General features: G+C 39.1%; 1 protein-coding gene across 1 annotated transcript in view; it reads right to left on the minus strand.

Annotated features, from left to right (window-relative positions):
* The window catches only part of ABCB7 (ATP binding cassette subfamily B member 7), a 38117-nt gene that overhangs the window by 9912 nt on the left and 10064 nt on the right, over nucleotides 1-18141 (minus strand). The window contains exons 4-11 of the mRNA XM_088527519.1: nucleotides 12831-12950; nucleotides 4825-4957; nucleotides 4150-4418; nucleotides 3024-3112; nucleotides 2854-2941; nucleotides 1736-1910; nucleotides 706-863; nucleotides 20-183 (exon numbers count right to left, since the gene is read on the minus strand). Of these exons, the coding sequence (XP_088383645.1) occupies nucleotides 20-183; nucleotides 706-863; nucleotides 1736-1910; nucleotides 2854-2941; nucleotides 3024-3112; nucleotides 4150-4418; nucleotides 4825-4957; nucleotides 12831-12950 (1196 nt within the window). The remainder of the gene's footprint in view (nucleotides 1-19; nucleotides 184-705; nucleotides 864-1735; nucleotides 1911-2853; nucleotides 2942-3023; nucleotides 3113-4149; nucleotides 4419-4824; nucleotides 4958-12830; nucleotides 12951-18141) is intronic.

The raw sequence follows: 18141 nt of genomic DNA on the forward strand, positions 1-18141 counted from the left end.
ATGTAGTCCATTTACCCACCCTGACCCACTACCTCCTACAATGGCCACTTTCTTTCCTGCAGGGACTTCAAAAGACACTCCAGCAAGGACTTTCTGCCCCTCAAGGTATTCAAAATGCACATTATCAAAGGCGATGGCAGCAGTCTGTGGTGTGATCTGCAGGGGTGGAGCCAGCTCTTTGTCCTATTAAAAGAAGAGTGCCACTTTACAGGCTGCCCAGAAAGTATTTCAAGCAGTTCAACAAGCTAAACAGTCCATTTCCTAGCTCAGAAAAAGGCAAACAGACACTCTAGCTTGGATATGTTGAAAATAATTACGATCAGCCACACAGGTAAAATTGGTTTAATCATCCTTTTCCCCAAAGAAGACAAAAATTTTTGTTGTAAACATTCTGCTTCACAACTCCTGCAGTAATAAATTCTGCATCATTAATTACAAATAAAAAATTAAGCACAAGGTATGAATGCTTAAACAAAAACCTCAGTACAAACACAGCTTTTGTGAAGCAACTTTTGCTCTCAAAGTTTCTGCAAGAAAAAAGGAGCAGCTATTGCACTTAAAGAGGATGCAAAGCAGCATCCTTACCCAGTATCCCTTTCTAGAACAGAAGTTAAATCCTAAAAGCATCAGAGTAGAACAGCAGCACTGCTAAAATCAAACCCATTAAACATGCAAATACTTTAAGGAAAATAAGCTACTACTTACTTTAATTCTAGTATCTACGCTGAGAAGTGTAAACAAGGTATTCATATCTATAAGAGCTTGTCTTGTCTCTCTGTACACTGTTCCCAGGAAGTTTAGGGGTAGCGAAAGCTGGAACAACAATCCATTGACCATCACGAGGTCTCCAACAGACAGGCTCCCTTGAGACAAAATGCGTGGGAAAGAAAATGAGACTTTAAGGGTAGTCTTGTTAGGAAGCAGAAAAAAAAAATGAAAAAATAAATTTAGTTTTCATTGTAGCATTTCTAAAACCAAATGTTTAAAACAAAATACATTCCTAAAGCATCAGCTTTTAGCTAGGAAGGTACCTGAAAGGAATAGCCATGTTTATATGGATTTTGCTAATAAAATAACACCTGGAAATTAAGCAGCATATTAACAAATTCACAGAAAATACAGTATTGCTATAAATTATATACATAAAGGGTTCTAAGAAAATTAGAAGTATGGGAAAAGAGGAAATAATACACAAAAGCAAATGGGAAAAGCAAGCATTTTGAATCTTAAAAACTATAACCAAGTCTAAATACTCAATGCATCATGAGCAAGAGCGAGAACTTCCACTGCTCTGTAGCACAGAGCTGCTCATACACGTCGTGATGACCTCTGGGCAGCTTAGTACCAAATACATTGATCAAGAAATGACTTGGGATGCGGCACACTAGCTAAAGGCAAGTGCTGAGCCAGTTCAACTGAAACAGGTCAGGAAAGGTGATTTAAAGCCACACTTCCCACATCCTCCTCAAGGGCCAGTCTACATTTTCTTAAGAAAAGCCCTACACTGCACCTACTGACTTACTCATCCACTCTTGCCTGTCCAAGCCTTGCTTAACAAAAGCAAATGCACACACAAGAGAGACACCCTGATATAAAAGATGTACCCCAACCTATTTGGATGCTAATGGAGGGATTTATATTTAAATCTAAATATCAATCAAAAAGCCTACAATGCATAATATGGATGAATTAAGGTAAAGGAAAATCTATTTTAGCTTATATACAGAGCAGTTACCTGCAACAATGCCCTGGCTAGCAAGCACCATGATGGCTGTTAAGCCAATACTAAATATAGCACTTTGTCCAAAATTCAGCAGAGCTAAAGTAGAGGTAGTCTTCAGGGAAGCATTTTCATAGGTCTTCAAGAATCCATCATACCGTTGGGCTTCATATTTTTCATTATTGAAATACTGTAATACACACAGAAATAATAAATGTCACATTCTCAATACACAAAACTGTATTTAACTCATTATAAAATTTAGTAGAATGCTACATGCGTAGACACACATACCTGCCTTCAATACTTCTAACAACTAAAGAGAAAAAAGGATCAAACACCAGGATATGAAGGCAAAACTACTGAGAGACAAAAAACAGCACTTTCCACATGGATAAAGGAGGCAATACAGAAATCCCTACCATGCTCATAATGTAACAACATACTGGGGATCTTTCTTGCAAAACTTGTACCTAATTAATGTTTAGCCTCCAAAATCCAGCTACCATCATATAGTGGAAAGAAACAAAAGCTACTGCCCTCTATTTACTAGAAAAACCTTGTTGTTTCAAGGATGCCAAGGTCTACTTTTCATACAATCTCTCCTTTCAGGTAGAAATTGCATATCTTTCCAAATATAGCTCTCCAATTAACAGAAACATAAAATCAGCATGATTCTGGGTAAACTTAAAGTTGTCCACAGGAACTTTTAATAGCAGCTGTAAAAGGACCAGGAGACACCTGTGAGCACTGTAACAGAGTGCTACAGATAGCAACAGGCACAATCTCTGCAGAAGACAACACTTTACATGCAGAAGATAATTTTTGCTAATGAATAGATATCTCTCCAAGCCTCTAAGTCTGCGTTTTGCAGAAACTAAAGGTCAAGGCCATTCAGTCACGACAGAAGCTTCTCGCTCTTTAACAACAAATAGGATTTTTCAAGCCCAAATGATTTCCATGCACAGTGTTTATACTCTCGGAGAGAACAGTGCTTTCCAAACCATGCTATTGTTTGAAACACGTAGCCATACAAAAGAGGAACCTTATGACTCACTTTGCTGAGGCTGGGAGATGCAAGACAAGGCAGGGACAAGTAAGGCAAAGAGCCTAGCAGTACAGATCAGTCTTACCTTCACAGTCTCATAATTTAGCAGCGAGTCAATTGCAGCATTACCTGCATCATTATCTGCTTTGTTCATTTCGATTCGGAACTTAGTCCTGGAAAAGGAAGGTGTAACAGAGTCGTGAGCGGGGGCTGCGGCGGCGCGTGGCGCGCGCGGCGTCGGCGGGGATGCCTCACCTCCACTGCGTGATTCCTATGGTGAACGCGGCGTACGCTCCTAGTGTCCCCAGGGTGACCAAGGCAAACTCTGCGCCACACTTGTAATACTGAAAGGTTGTAGGAAAGTATGTCATAACAACACTCAAAGTTTTCTGTTGTCACGAATTTATGACACCATAGCCTGGAGGGACAAACTCAGAAGGTCCCTCCCAACACATCCCTTGCACTTAATGGTTTAAACATTGTCTGAAGCTTAGCAGGAGAGGAACCAGGAGAACGGCAAAGGCAGAACAGAGCCAAGAGACAAGCAGAGATAACCAAGAGCGAATGTCTAGCACCATACAGGAAAAGGAATGTTACTGTTACCAAAAGCACATATTTGTGCATATGATTGGGGGGAGATTTTAAAAGAAAAATGTAGCCTGGGGACAAACAAGTGGCCTTACAAAAGAATTCAGGAAGAGGCCTCACTAGTTCAGGGCACATCAGGACAGAAAGTCAAAAGTAAAATTGAGGTATTGTGGCCTGGCAGCTGCTAAGCAGCTTGGTTTGCAACTGTCAAAGGTTACAAAATTGAATCAAACACCAAAAGGAGTTTTAACATGTATTCTTAAATTTACGTTTGACTAAGTCTCTCAAAACAGAAGGAAACAAGATTCTTGCTTCTAACTTAGTCTAAGCTTCATAAGTGAGATTTAAATTTGGCATATCCTTATTTCAAATACAGTAAAGTAATAACTTGCTAAGACAGTAAACTAATAATCACTCCCTCCACTCAACACAGATAGGTAACATTTCTGGGCATTTACATCTTTCCTTTTCGATATTTACCCAGACACATTTGATACTTCCATGCACAGTTTGCTTTTCTGAGTTCATTTTTTCCAACAATACTAAAGAAATACATTAAAAATCACTTACATAAGCACAACTGACTGCAGACATGTATTAAGCATGGAAGTAATTTAAAATAAGCAGATTTAAAATAACTGATATCTGAAAAGTAAGAATTGTTCTCCTTCAGAGTGGTTACTTTCACAACAACCAACTAGCAAGTTCAATGACTGCTTAGACTTTGGCAAAAGAATTTCAGTTCATTATTTCCCAAAGAGACCACTGCAACTCATGAAAACCCCACACTTACCAAAATCCCACTGACGAGCGCCACTTCAAACATGGTAGGTCCCAGATTAAATACTAGAGCACTAAGGACGAAGCTGATGCCTCTCGTTCCTCTGTCGATGGTTTTTGACAGGGCTCCTGTCTGCCTGCTCAGGTGGAAAGCCAAGTCCAAGTTGTGAAGATGCAGAAACACATTCTTCGCTATCCTCCTGATTGAATTCTGAGCGACTTTCCCGAACACTGCATTTCGAGCTTCATTAAATAAGGCCGCCCCAGCTCTTGAGATACCATCTAAAAAGAGATTAGTAGAATTGAGGTTTTTTCCAACTTGCCTTCTTGCATGAAATTACCACATTAGATTCATTTTTCATGTATTTTCAACATTTTTACTTCAAAGGTGATTGATTTCATTTATCCAAAATTTTACACACTTCTTATAAACAATGTACAGACATTTTAAAGTTTCTCTTACAACTATTTGGTGCAAAGGGTCAAAGTTATAAGTGAGAAGCATTATCTCCTTTTGTAGCTGGAACACTAGAGCCAAGGTCACAGGACACTGGAAACAGATGCCAGCAGAGAGGTATTAGAGAATAAACATTTCAGTGCTTCACAGGGCAGAGGTGCAGAGCTCTGCTGTCCCACTAACTTCCTGAGAAAGATTAACCCCGCCAACGGATTCAGGAATCCCACTTACAGCCGATGAGCACAGCAGTTGCCACTGTTGCAACTGTATTGGGTGCATCACTGAGGTTCAGCATGTTTCCAGACATCTGGTTGAGGTTGTCTACTGCATATTTAAACATGAAAGGAACCAATATATTCATGGCCTAAAAGCATAAGAACACCAATTAGTCAGGATACATTAAAACATTTATCTGTGCAGCAGGAATATATTTTCCCGAAATAACCACACTATTATATTTAGTTCTTCGCCAAGAAGAGCTGGTGGGGTGGTGCTCTTGAAATCAGGACAAATTCTCCTGCTTTGGGGGCTGCAGGGTAGGGGTGGCACAGGGAGGGTCTCACAGGCTTCGTTTCAGCACCAGCTTCCATCCTACCCAGCCTGTGCACCGCAAGAGCACCTGAACCAAGCTGAGCACTCCTGAAGGAATGGCAAGGCTGGGAAACACAACTGGCACACACGGCATGACATTTACAACGGCACTAAATGTTGTCATTACAGTTGCTTGCTCTTTTCTATACTGGCAACAGCCACTACACACACACACACTACACTACCACAAAATAAATAAATAAGTAAACCACACACAACACACACTGTGAGTCAGTTGACATGGATAAAATCAAAGTCCTACTGAAGCTAAAGGAAAAGAATGTTAATTTATAAAAATAAAGATTAACTTATACCTACATTAACCTTAAGACTTGGCAGCTTGGCACAAATGGCTTACTATAAAGTCTACAAGACACTCTGAACAACATGAGCTTTGAAATAAATTATCAAAAGCCTATCCACAAGCTAAACACATGATATGTCACTAGATGCTTTGTAAGGCTGCACCAATACCAAAGCACACCTTCCACACACTGGCATTTCCTCCACATGCTAAGAGGAAGAAAGTTTGCTATATAAATAAGTCAATTCTAGGATTTTTCATGCGCACTTCTTAAACTGTAGCATAAAGAAAATCTGAAAACTTAAAAAGAAAAAAAGGCAAAAACAAACAAAAGCCAAAAATCCAGGGTCTTGTTAACGTTCCTTGATTACACCACTCAACAATATCATTAAAGAAAAACCTGACAAAAAAAACTTAAATTAATAGGATTCATCAATTAAAATTCCTTGTGAGTGAATGAGTTATTTTACATAATAAGAAAACAAAAGCCAAAGCAGGTTGACAAAGACATTTCTGCTCTCTCCACCAGACATTGTGTGTCTTGTGTTTGAACTGCACTTACTGACCCAGTCGGGGAAGCCCGTTTAAAGAGACAAGTGTGTAAATTAACCGGACAAAGAGTAAACTAAGTTTTAAGTGGAAAAAAGTAACTTGATGACTTCAGCAGCCACTGAAATTGCAAGACAGGCTTTTAGTAGCTATAACAAAAGAAATCATGGTCCAGTATGCCAGTATCAAAAATACTCAGTATTACTCAGTATTAAAAAATACAGTGATTTATGGAAGATCAATACTTCTACCACCAGGGAAAAAATATTTTTGGAAATACTATATTTTTAAACTATAGAATTATAATAAATTCCAGTAAATTTATTTCCTGAATTGGAGGGGGGGGAAGGGCATTTCTTTATATATATATTTTTAAAGAACCGTTTAAACTTGGGGCAAAAGTTTTAATGCAAAAGAGGAAGGAATCCCCTTTCTCCCCTTTCTTGCTGTCTTTCCCCCCAAAAGAGACCCTAACCACCTCCCTCAGTACAGCATAGCCAGGGCTGATCCCGCGAGGAGACGCTGAGATTTGAGAGCAGCAGGGTGAGATTATTATCAGTTAGCTTGGGGCTGAAAAAAAGAAACCAGCTGAAAGATCAGGTCCTGCTTCCAATATGCTCTTTTGAAAACGTATCCAATGCAAGGCTCAGTGTCACTCAGCAACATTCACTTCCTTTAATAGACCAGAATTGTGGAAAAAAAAAAAAAAAAGGACTCAAAGTTAGCATTATCTGCACAAAGCCGACAAACACCACCAAAGCAGCTGTACACTGTAATGACTGATAACTTCAATTATACACAATAGAAGAACAGGTTTCTCTCATTACCTGCTTAAACTTTAAGCATAAAGCCCCACAAAGAACTCGGGATGCATTTGTAGAGATTCAGCATCCCTGCAAACCTCCCCCGCCTCCCCCCAGTGTAATAAAAAAAGCCTGCAATTCCCATCAGAGTTACTGAAACTCAATTTTTTTGGTAGCGTTTTGTTCTTAATAAAGGAGAATATACTATCACCTGTGGTATAGTGATGACCAACATGACAAAGAGCAGGTTTTCCTGGGAGAGCCTACTCAGTAGAAAATAAGAGTATTGTAATGCAGATTGTCTTGATTTGCTGCACATTCTCACAAATCCCTCTGCTGGGATTTTACTCTTTAGTAGACTATGTTACACTACAGGTAGTTTAGAAATAGAACTATAGATATATTTTAAAGTCCATTTAAAGAAAAGAGATGTGTTCTTTAAACTGCAGTTCTCCACTCGCAATTAATTTTATTGGCAACAGCCTACAATTTTGCAGAAATGTCTCCTTTCACATCAATATAATTCTACCCAATAGAGTTTTAAATGAAATTTAAAGCCTGGTCTCAGGTTATAGCAGTTCTGGCTCCTGGAGGGTGAAGTTTGAATAAGAACAAGGCAGCATGGTGTTGAATTTCATTACTAATCAACACAGTCTGCCTTCCAGTCATTAAAAAAGTTAATCTTACAAAGTTTATAGCAAGAAAGATGAGAGCCATTATTAGAAGCAGGCCTTTCCTGCCCAATTTGTTAAGTCAATGAGATCACATTCATATTAATGGCAACGAAATTCCAGCCTTCTGCACAAACTCACAGCTATCTCTTTAGCAGCTTACATGAGCCGGCACAAATTCAAAGCTTTAAGCACATGCAGGTACTCTATAAAAAGCAACCAGGCAAAACATCTTAATTGTCTTATGCACTATATATGTTTCAGTTTCCCTCCTCCTCCTCATGCCTGAAAACTTAAGAACAATTCCTATATTAAAAGACCCTTTTAACACAAATTTATAAATTTTGTTGTAGTTTCAATTAGTAACTATCCTTACCTGAAATTATTGTTCAGCATAAGCAAATACAACATGTGAAGCCATCCCAGCTCAACCGTGCACATTCAACAGCATATTATACATCATGTTTCAAAGGGTTTAAACATTTCTAAAATAATTGCTCTATTTTAAGCTGACAATGCATCATCTCCATTCCCGTGTGGGACTGCACCACTTTGAGGGCAAGCTGGGCTCTTTCATCTTGCACTTCCCAGTATTTCATGTTTAATAAAGATGACAAATTAGTGACAGGCTGAGTACCCAGCACAATAAAACTGAGTTGCAGTGAAGTCTTCTTCAGCCAGTAACTCAATGAGAAACATTAAGATGAAGGTGACTGAATTCATCTGGGCCAATATAAGAGGGCACCTCCACATACACCCTGCAACAACTCCATTGTGGGCGTATGAAGAGAAAACTTCATCCCTTGCAGACAGCAGGATCCTAGAAAAGCTGCAAAATACAGCCCAGAGGGAAGAAGGAGCCTCTAGGTTCATGAAACCACAGACTTCATAAAATCGCAGATTTCATGTGATCTGAAATCACAGATAATCTGAAACATAATTTCTCCAAAAAATAATTAAATAAACCTTATATCGAGAAGTCTCTCTTTCCTGAGACCTCCCCCAAAACTAAGAGGGGTTCTAAAGGTTTTGTGAACTTGCCTGATTCCATTTAATTAGAATAAGGGCCTAAACACAAGGACTGTATGCACACACTTAACCAATTAGACAGATAACATTATCTTTGCACACAGACAAAATTTATAATGCAACACCTGCGTCTTGTCTTTTTACTCAAACAATTTCTTCTGAAGCTTACAGAATTAACATCAGCAGAAATGCAGACAGGCTGAAAGATCTCTCCTGCTCATGAATAACACATACCTGGTCCACAACCAAAAAGCCCAGAAACGTTACAGACTGTCAAAGGTGACAAGAAATTTTGTCATATTCATGTGTCTAGACTAGCTCTGAAGGAGCCAGAGCCCTTTTCCTTCTTGTGTCACACAATAAAAAGAGAAGAAGCAAAAAAAAAAAAAATTCACAATATATATCCCAGTAAACACGACAAAAAAATGGGAGGGGGAAAATACAAGAAAAGACGGATATCTAAAACCTGTGCAGGTTAATCTGTGTCTGAAAACACAGATAATGTTGTGTGTACTCCTCTCACCTGTCTTCCCACTGCATCTTTCAGATTGTGCAAGTCTAGATAGGCTATAAATATTGAAGATAAAAATTTAAAGCATGTCATAATATAGTAAATCTTCCAAGAAAGAGAGACCTTACCAGCCCAGGAGCTGACTCCTTCCTGTCAGCTCTTAGTCATAAAAAGCTATACAAACAGTTCACTTTGAAGGCTAACAATATTTCTAGCAGTTATGTGTAGACAGGAAGGAACCAAAAATCACAATAATTTGTTCAATGACAGGCAACAGGGCCCTGCAAAAGGAGTCAAGACAGATTATAACTGCAGGGTCTTTAGTAGCTACAAAACACAAATTGGCTTTTGTTTCAAAATTGATTTTTTTTTAACTGGAAGACTGAAAGAAAATAAGAAACTATTGCCCAAGCAGCGGACCTGGGAGGTACAGTCGCCAAGTGCTTTGTGCTCAGCCAGTAAATCAGCCCATGTCAAACAGGGTGCAAACTCAAAATTTCTTCCCGTGGCTGGGAATTTTATAGCCCTCCTCTCCCTCTGTGGATCCTCTTGAGTTTTCTTATAGTAAAAATTGAACTCAACCTCCAGTCTCTCTCTCCCCCTCTCAGTCACTGCTGGGATCTTTTTCTTCTAACTGGAAACCTCACTTCATAAATACAGAGGTGTACAACCCCACCAAACGCATTGTCAGGTTCAGATTAAATTAGCCAAAAGGCTTTAAAATGTATTTCTTCATGTGAAGTAGCAGGCATCAAAATCATATAATTCTGTTTGCAAAGCCTGAAAGAACAAGTTACAAAAAGCCAAACTAAGGATGTAAACCTCTCAGATGCAGACAAGTACATAACGAAGAAAGCAAATCATAGAATTTCAGTGAGAGGAAAAACACACTTGCATTTTTGTGCCAGCACAACCATATAGCAACCTACTTTAAAAAACTGCTTGTCTGATATGGCAAGCATGTTGTAATCAATCTCATGAGCAGTCAGAACAAAGCACTCTCCAATGAGAAAATGAGGAAACTGCACAGGGTTACACGTGGTCTAAGCAAGTTATTGTTAAGTTATTAAACTGCTGATTTTAATTTTCTGTAGGGCAAAGTGATCTTTAGCTTACCCTGGAACAAAACCAGATGATCAGGGCTCGGAGATATGATGGAATTACAATAGCTGTGCAACAAACTATTGCACTTCACTTCTGCTGCAATAACCACATGCATGATTAGTAAGTACAAAACATGAAGCAATTTAGGGAAACTTACTCCAGTGGGCAGAGCCCAGCTGACGTGTGGTAACTTGTTAAAGAGCAGTTGCTCAATCATGTTTGAGTTCTAACATTGCTTTTTAACAATAAAAGCAAAACAAGATTAGCAAAGGATAGCTAGAAGACATACACATAATCTTTTGCCGCAGGCTCTTACAATATATATTCCATAGAGTGCTAGCTATATGTTTTCCCAGTGAAACTTTTGTTTGTTAAAATAGAAGTGAAAAACACATGTTTTGGTAAACATCTAAAATCTGGTCAGAGCTCCACAGGATTCCCTCTCTCCTTCCTAGAAGCTGCTCTGGATATTGCACAGAACCTGAAGCAGGAAAACGAAGAAGCGTTCACATTATATATCCCAGTAATGGAGACAAAAAAAATGCAAGGGGGAAACTCAAGAAGAAAATCCAATACTGTACGGAAGCAGAAAATTTGAGAATGAGAGATCCAGGTATGCCGTTACTTCCCCAGAGAAAGTGCAAATAAATGACACTTTTCTGGCAGGGAGGCAGAGGAAAGTAGCTCTCTCAACAGAAAATTTCAGTTTTATACCAAATGTACAGCTTGCATTTTGACCAGATGTAGTTCAGTCCTCACATGACAGGACAACTGCAGTGATGAAATGCCACTATAAGAAATGCCACCAAACAATTATTTCCCAGTCTGAAGAAAGAGAAAGCCCTAATTGGCTACCTACCAGGTACTAAGTACCTATGGGGGACTTGTGTGACTGAGAATAAAAAGTACCACTGTTTGTGGTACTTAACAGAAATTTAAACAGAAATTATTTACTCTGGTGAAAAAAAGTTCTAGTATCATCACTTTGCTGTCCTAGTTTGTGCAAAAAAAAAAAACAATATTCATGATGCTAATGATGAGCAAGCAAATCAGGTTTCCTGGTAAGCTGAGGTGACCCTACATATTTGCAAAACTATATATGGACGGATGATTAATAAAAGAACTCCCTAATGCAGAGCTATTTGCACAAGGCAGGCATCCTGGCTATCAACTTGTCTTCTCTGCATGCCAGAAAGCTCTCTGGAACATTATTACATTTCTTAAAAGCAAGGTACTATGCTGTCACATGCAGGATCTGAGCAAGCAGAAAAAGAGGAAAGAAGCCTCCTAGCATCTGCATTTTGAGTAGACAGTTTCCCCAAGATAATTTAAGTGAAATTCAAAACACGGCTGCACATCTTGCAGTCATACAAAAACGGTGCATTTAAAAAGTTTACTTGCACATATCTTGTACGCTCTGCATATTGCCAGCTGAATTATCAGCGACTTCCCGAGGAGCCGCAGAAAACAGACTATCTACTGGAAGCAGTCCCAGCTAGTGAAAGCGCTGCACGCCAGGAGATTGGCCTTCCTCTTCAGCTCAAATAGATGAACGCAGTTCCCTTCTGTATATTCTTCTTTTATCACCTACATAGTTCAGTTTGTTTCTTCCCTCTCTTTTCATAACTTGACAATGCTGCTGAAGGCCGATAAGGAAACACTGTACAACTAGCCTAGAGTGTTAAAACCCATTGCTAAGTAGGATCTGCCTTAGTTTATCCCAGCAAGAGCCTAATATGTATGTTATGTATGTATGGCAAAAAGCTGTCATATCAAGAAGGAAGCCAGTTCACCTACCCCAACAATAATAACACAATTTGCTCCCAGTACTTTGTAATCAAAGATTTAAAGCTGTTTTCTAAAGCAAAAGGTTTTGTGCACAAAGTTCACATTGAACTATTTTTACAATGTTTGAACAAAATTTACATTTTATACTCCATTAAGCTGTGAAAAGCTTTTTCATGTCTCTGTCCTTCCAAGAAACTAGTAAATACTAATTTTGTTACAGGCAAGAGTGTAACACATGATAAAGTAGAGGTAAAAGCAATACTCATTCATAACAAAAAGACTACACATTAAAGAAACATCAGTATGGTTCAATACCTAAGTAAGAAATTATGAAGCTTCTTTCATATTATGACACCAGAGGAGACCCTGAACTACTAGAAATTCCACCACCACCTCACCCGGAGCTGGAATGTCACTGGAGCTGAAATCACCTTTTCACCATGGTGGCAAGAGCTGTGAGTGGATAGGACCACACTGCTTAACTGCACAGCTGAAAATGGGCACAGAGCCTTGGAGAAATCCTGTGTGACAAACACAGATCTTCCCTGTTTGTGCAGGGCTGTGAGCAGTCATTACTCATCTTTATCCCTTTCACATAAGTTATAAATCTCCATAATAATGGGTTAACTAGCAAATGAAAAAAATCCTGGCCTAAACTCTGACCAATGCAAATCACACATCTGACCTCCAGCATCTTCCCAGTCACACATATGCATATCATGGGCATAAACACAGACATATTTGTTTTTTAAATATATACATTTCTAATGCTATAAGGGAATACAGTATATAGGAAGCAATCATAACATTCTAAGAGCTTATAAACTAAAAAGTTGCTCCTTTCAAGAACTCCAACTGCCACAGTACAATGAAGTAGCTGCTCTTACCTTTGCACTTGCTAAAAACCCCAGAGAGATGGCTACTCTGGCGCGCAGATCCGGCCTGTCTTTGGGCCACACATAAGACAACATTGCTCGGACAATCTTTTTGGCATCTATCTCTTTCAGCTGTTGGGAGTAAAAAGCAAAGTCACCTCATTACAAAGAGACTCCAGAAAGATTGTGAAAAGCAAAACAACAGTATAAATAAAAGCAAGTTTTACACATCTGGATCATTTTTATGTAGCGCATGGTGGGCAAAAGAAGCTGCACTTCAGTGTTTAAGACTGAGACTGCCTATTAAAAGCATTAAGCTATAAATTTTTAGTGTTATATTATGACATGCAGTTAAATCAGATGAATTGTTCTTAATTCACATGTCCTCATAAGTGCAGGTATAGCTGTAAGCAAATTTGAAAAAGAACCACAATTCATCACAGTTGAAATATGTCATAAAACAAATAAACAATCCCTTCCTTTTCATCTCCCCAAGATTTTTGTGCAAAATGTAAGGGTTTGGTATTCTTATGAAGCTGTTCTAGCTGTAGAAAAAAAAAATCTGAAAGGTCTACAATAACCACACGTAATTTGCATTGCTTACATTAAGCCAGCTGCAACAAAAAGAAGCAGCATTCAAAGAAATATATATCATAAGCATTGTAACAACTCAAATCTCTGAAACTACAGTTTCTAGGTGAATTTTGAAGTTTTTTTTCAAGTTACTTTAAAACACATAACTTAGCTGCATTACTACAAATTTAAGCATTTCCAATACTCGGTTTTACTGAGTTTAGTCAGTTTATTCTATTTACAGAGAAGTGACAAATACCTTTATTTTGTCCATGACTTTCAGGAGAAGTCTTTCAAAGGGCTTACCAAGAAGTTAAGATAACAGTCAAGAAAATCATTCTAGCTGGCTTAGCTGGGCAAAAAGTGTCACCACTTCAGTGAACATAAAGGACTCTTGTGCTAGGTTCAGTGAAATGTACCTGGATGCTTAAGGGGTAGTGCCCATTTTTTAAAACAGAGTCTTATTTTCCTTCCCTAACCTCAAGCTTCCTTCTACATAAGACCACAGCTCAGATAACAAGCCTAAGAAATATCTATGCCTTTACAGATGTAAAGAAATAAAACATTTTTATGTACAGATATATATCACTTTAAAAATTCCACGAGATATATTTCAATAGACTCCAAGGCTATATACACACTATGCAAAGCCTATACCATGCTCTCCAACAGAGAACAACAGAATAGGCAGTATTACATAGCAAAAGTATCGACAGCTCCTTTTTCTGTGTTGGACACCCTTGGATAATCTTGAATGACGTGAAGGTTATCTAAAACTGAAGGGAGGCCAGCAACTACCAGCTAATCTTTCCATTTCAGGCCATATTTTGTAGGCGTGAAGGGCAGGTGGAAGAGAAAGTTAGTCCCCACCATCTTAAGGCAGACTTTTCCTAACAGAAGTCAGCTCAAAGTCAAAGTTTTCTACAGTATTCTTTAATGTTCCCTCACTAGTCTGTATATTTCAAATGCTTCCTTTTTCATTTGGGGAGTAAAACAAAACAGAATAAAAATGAATCTCCAATTTGAAAAGATTGAGGAAGCTGCAAGTGAAGCCAGACCTACAAACTGAAGCTTTTAAAAGCATAGAAAAATTCACCTCACTGTTTCAAGTCACAGCTTCAAAGACAAAAGAATAAGAAATATTGTATATATTTTGTCAGCAGCAATATACTTGAGCATTACAAAATATAAGCTCATTTTAGTTGACTTTTTTAAAAGCAGATATATGGATTTTTTCTATGTGAGCAGAGAGCACAGATTAATATTTCTCTGTTGTCCCTACCCATTCCGGAGATGGAGGATACATGAACCCTTCCTTCTGAGTTAAGCATATGCATAAATAGCTTTGTGTTCAAACATTTAGAAAATACCTTTGATCCCCACTTACAGGCTAAAAGAAAGAGGAACAAAACAGTATCGCGTTAACACAAAGCTACTAGTGCAAGCCCAGCCGTTCTAATAACACTTCGCTATTGGCTAGTCGGACTTTGTACAGAAAAGCCATTAGAAAGAGAGCGACCTATTAGCTGCAAACGAGGAATCCATCTTGGCTCCTCCATGGCTCTGAGCAGGGCTCAGGAAAAAAAGGAAAAGTCAGAAAGCAGCCAGTTGTTTGCCAAAGGGACAAGATGAAATATCAAAGCAGGCACAAAATGCCCATTACATCAAAGTTTACCATGAAATAAGCGTTGTTACTGTGATACAGAAACCTGAGTTTAAAATGCATTCAGCATGCAAGTGGCAGCTTTGAGAATTAAAATAAGCAATCTGTTCGACAGGCTCCGGACCCTTGATTTGATTCTCTATAGCATATAGAAAGGTTAAGACACAGGTGTTTGCCTCATCTCCTTTCAAGTGGCAGTTTGATTTTTTATTTTCTTTCAAGCCTTATCTCTACAGCAATGGACAGAATGGCAGGAAAAATACAACACAGCAGGTAGCAGGGAAGAAAAGCATTTTTTCCCTACTCTCTCCTCTATTCAGACTCATGCTTTCAAAACACCCTACACCAAATACTTCAGAAGAAGGGAGATCTTCTTGCATCCATGTGCATGTCAGTTGTCAGCACTGATGAGGGAAAAAAGACCCCATTCTGGCCCAGGGTTCTTGCTCAGAGAGCTGCAACACCCCAGTGCTGTGCTAGCCCAAGCTGCCTTACACGTGCACGAGTTTATCCTGCAAACCACTAACATTTTGCTGCTTCTCCCCCTTGCTTTTTCCTCCCCACCTTCTTGCTCCAGTTCCGGGGCTCAAGAAATATCCTTATGAATGGATTCAGCTTAGGAAACAGGCTGAAAACTTCTCAGCATTGGCAGCAGGGTTTCAGCTCAGGAAAGAGTCAGTAATCTGTAAATTTGGTAGCATGAGGAAAAGGCATGGCTGAGAGCACGAACTCTCCTCTTCGGCAGCAGCAGGCACTTAGATGATCTCTGCTCATGATAAGCAGCTTGCTCCGAGTGAAGCAGCATTAGCTGTTCAGCAAGGCGGGCACCAAACCCCCTTCAGCTGAGGTCAGATCCTGTAGTTTTTTATTCCTGGCTCTTCTGTGTACAAAACACTACCACACACAATAAACAAACTGAAGATGGCATTTTTTACCAGTTTCAGGCCTCAGCACGTTGGCCACTGTGGCAAGCAAAAGGGCTTACACAGATGTGCAAGCCTCTCCTCTAGCCCTTGCAAAATGATAAGTCCCTTCCCATTCCCCCCTCATCCTCAGCGGTCATCCCTGCACCCCCACACACTGCCACCGAGAGGCCATCTAAAACACTCGCCCCAAAGTCAGATTCCAGAATGAACACGCTGATTTGTCAAAAATGTTTGAAAAAAGACACAGGTGTAGTAGAGCTGACACATACACCAGCTGCAGCTTCCCTAAAAGCATGAGCCTAGGAAAAAAAAATCCAACATGGTAATTTGGGTGCTAGCACTTTCATGCACTGAACATAATTGCAAACTGTCACTGCTGAAGCCATTACAACCAAATTTCAGAGCCCATTAGGAGCTCTATTACGAGTTTAAGGACTGCACTCATAGTATTAGATTTCCTTCCCTTCATCTCTTCCCCAAAACTCTCGGCTTTTGCATCTGTTGTTGCTGTTTTTCCCTCTCATCTTGCATTTCACTTCTACAGTTAATTCTTACTGCTTTCTCCTGGACAATGTGTAACAGCCAATATATGTTTAGTTAGGCAATATCCATAATTAACAACTTCCCATATTAATTGCATTACAGTTAATACAATTCCAATAATTTTATTGGAATAAAAAAGCCAGGGGACTGGCTTACAGAGGAATAGCTACAAACATTGCATGAGCACAACATGCAGGCCAAAAAAATATCAGTTGACAAGAAAATTCCTGACTATCACATTCCTGACAAGTTTTTTAAAAAAAAAAAAAAAAAAAAAAAAACCTTTCTCAATATTATTATATTTTGATAAACACAAGCTTACTTTTCCTTTCTGATCAGAAAAAAATATCTGTTTTGAATTATGCCAAGCTGTAGACCTTGAAGAAGCAATCATTGCAAAGATGATAGGTAAGGTAAGGATTAAACAGGTTTGCCCTCAAAGTGGCCCTTCACATTTTAAGAGTTTCAGCTGAAAAAGCTCCGCATGCCAGGAAGCTCCTTAAAAAAAAAGAGCAAAGCCTTGTGGTGTTTTTGAAGGTGGGTCAGTTGTCTGTGGAACAAGTCTGCAATAGCACCGCAATAGCTTGTCTTGTGTGTATGTAAAACCTCCTTTCTATGGAGATGAAGTTCTGAACAGCCGATAGAAGACATGCAGCTGATCAACATGTCCAGAAGAACAGAAATTATCGTAGGAAAAGAAAAGAAAAATACAAAGGAAAAAGAAAAAAAAAACCACTGACACGGCAACTGGGGTTGAAAGAGGGGATAATGCTGCCCTCCTCTTCACAGATGAAATAAAATTAGGGAGAAGACTAACCTGCTCTTTTTCAGTGAAGACATTTGAAAGAGCCTGTAAATGCTGCAAAAAGGGTACAGAACATCTCAAATTAATATTATCCATAGGGCCAGCAGCACTAACTACTGAAGAGTTCAATTCTTCTGCCTCCCCCTTGGGCCTTATGCAGAGCAGATCAGAGCTGCTCGCTACAACAAACCCAGTGTACGTACCCTGTGTAACCAAACTGTCCCTTACTACTGAAGCATCCAGTTTCAGGTAGCTCCCTCCTGAGTTCAGGCTGTAGCACAAACAAGTTTGAATTCACTGAAGGAATAGCCCTCAAGCCAAAACTGAAGAGGAACGTGGTACAAGCGTTTGATCGAGCCTGTGGAAAATGCATCTCACAAAGCATCAGAAGTTTGCATATGCAAACCTCATTTTCTTACTTCCTAACATGAGCACTTTGATTTTGCAATTTTAATAATGCAAAATTTTACAGTGCTATTTTAACTAAAAGCCTGCCTATTTTTATAACCTAATCATGTGGTCTAATAAAAGATACTGCTTCTCCCTACACACCCATCATCATCCTTTTAATATAGATGCTTCCTGATTATAAATACAGCAAAAATATATCAGACACATTAACATTAAATCAAATTGATTAGACATGCACAGTAAACAGTTAATTACTCCCTCTGCCCCCACATCAACTGCAACGGCAACCCTGATGCTCTGGTTTGTATTCACAAACTAATCCCTGCCAGCATGAATGCAAAGTCATACAGAAATATCAGTCACAAACAAGAATAAGCATATTCGATTACAACGGAACTTACC

Source organism: Tinamus guttatus, unplaced genomic scaffold (assembly GCF_059628265.1).
Source record: "Tinamus guttatus ecotype Peru unplaced genomic scaffold, ASM5962826v1 Tinamus_guttatus_pri_ptg000287l, whole genome shotgun sequence".
NCBI classification, from domain to species: domain Eukaryota; kingdom Metazoa; phylum Chordata; class Aves; order Tinamiformes; family Tinamidae; genus Tinamus; species Tinamus guttatus.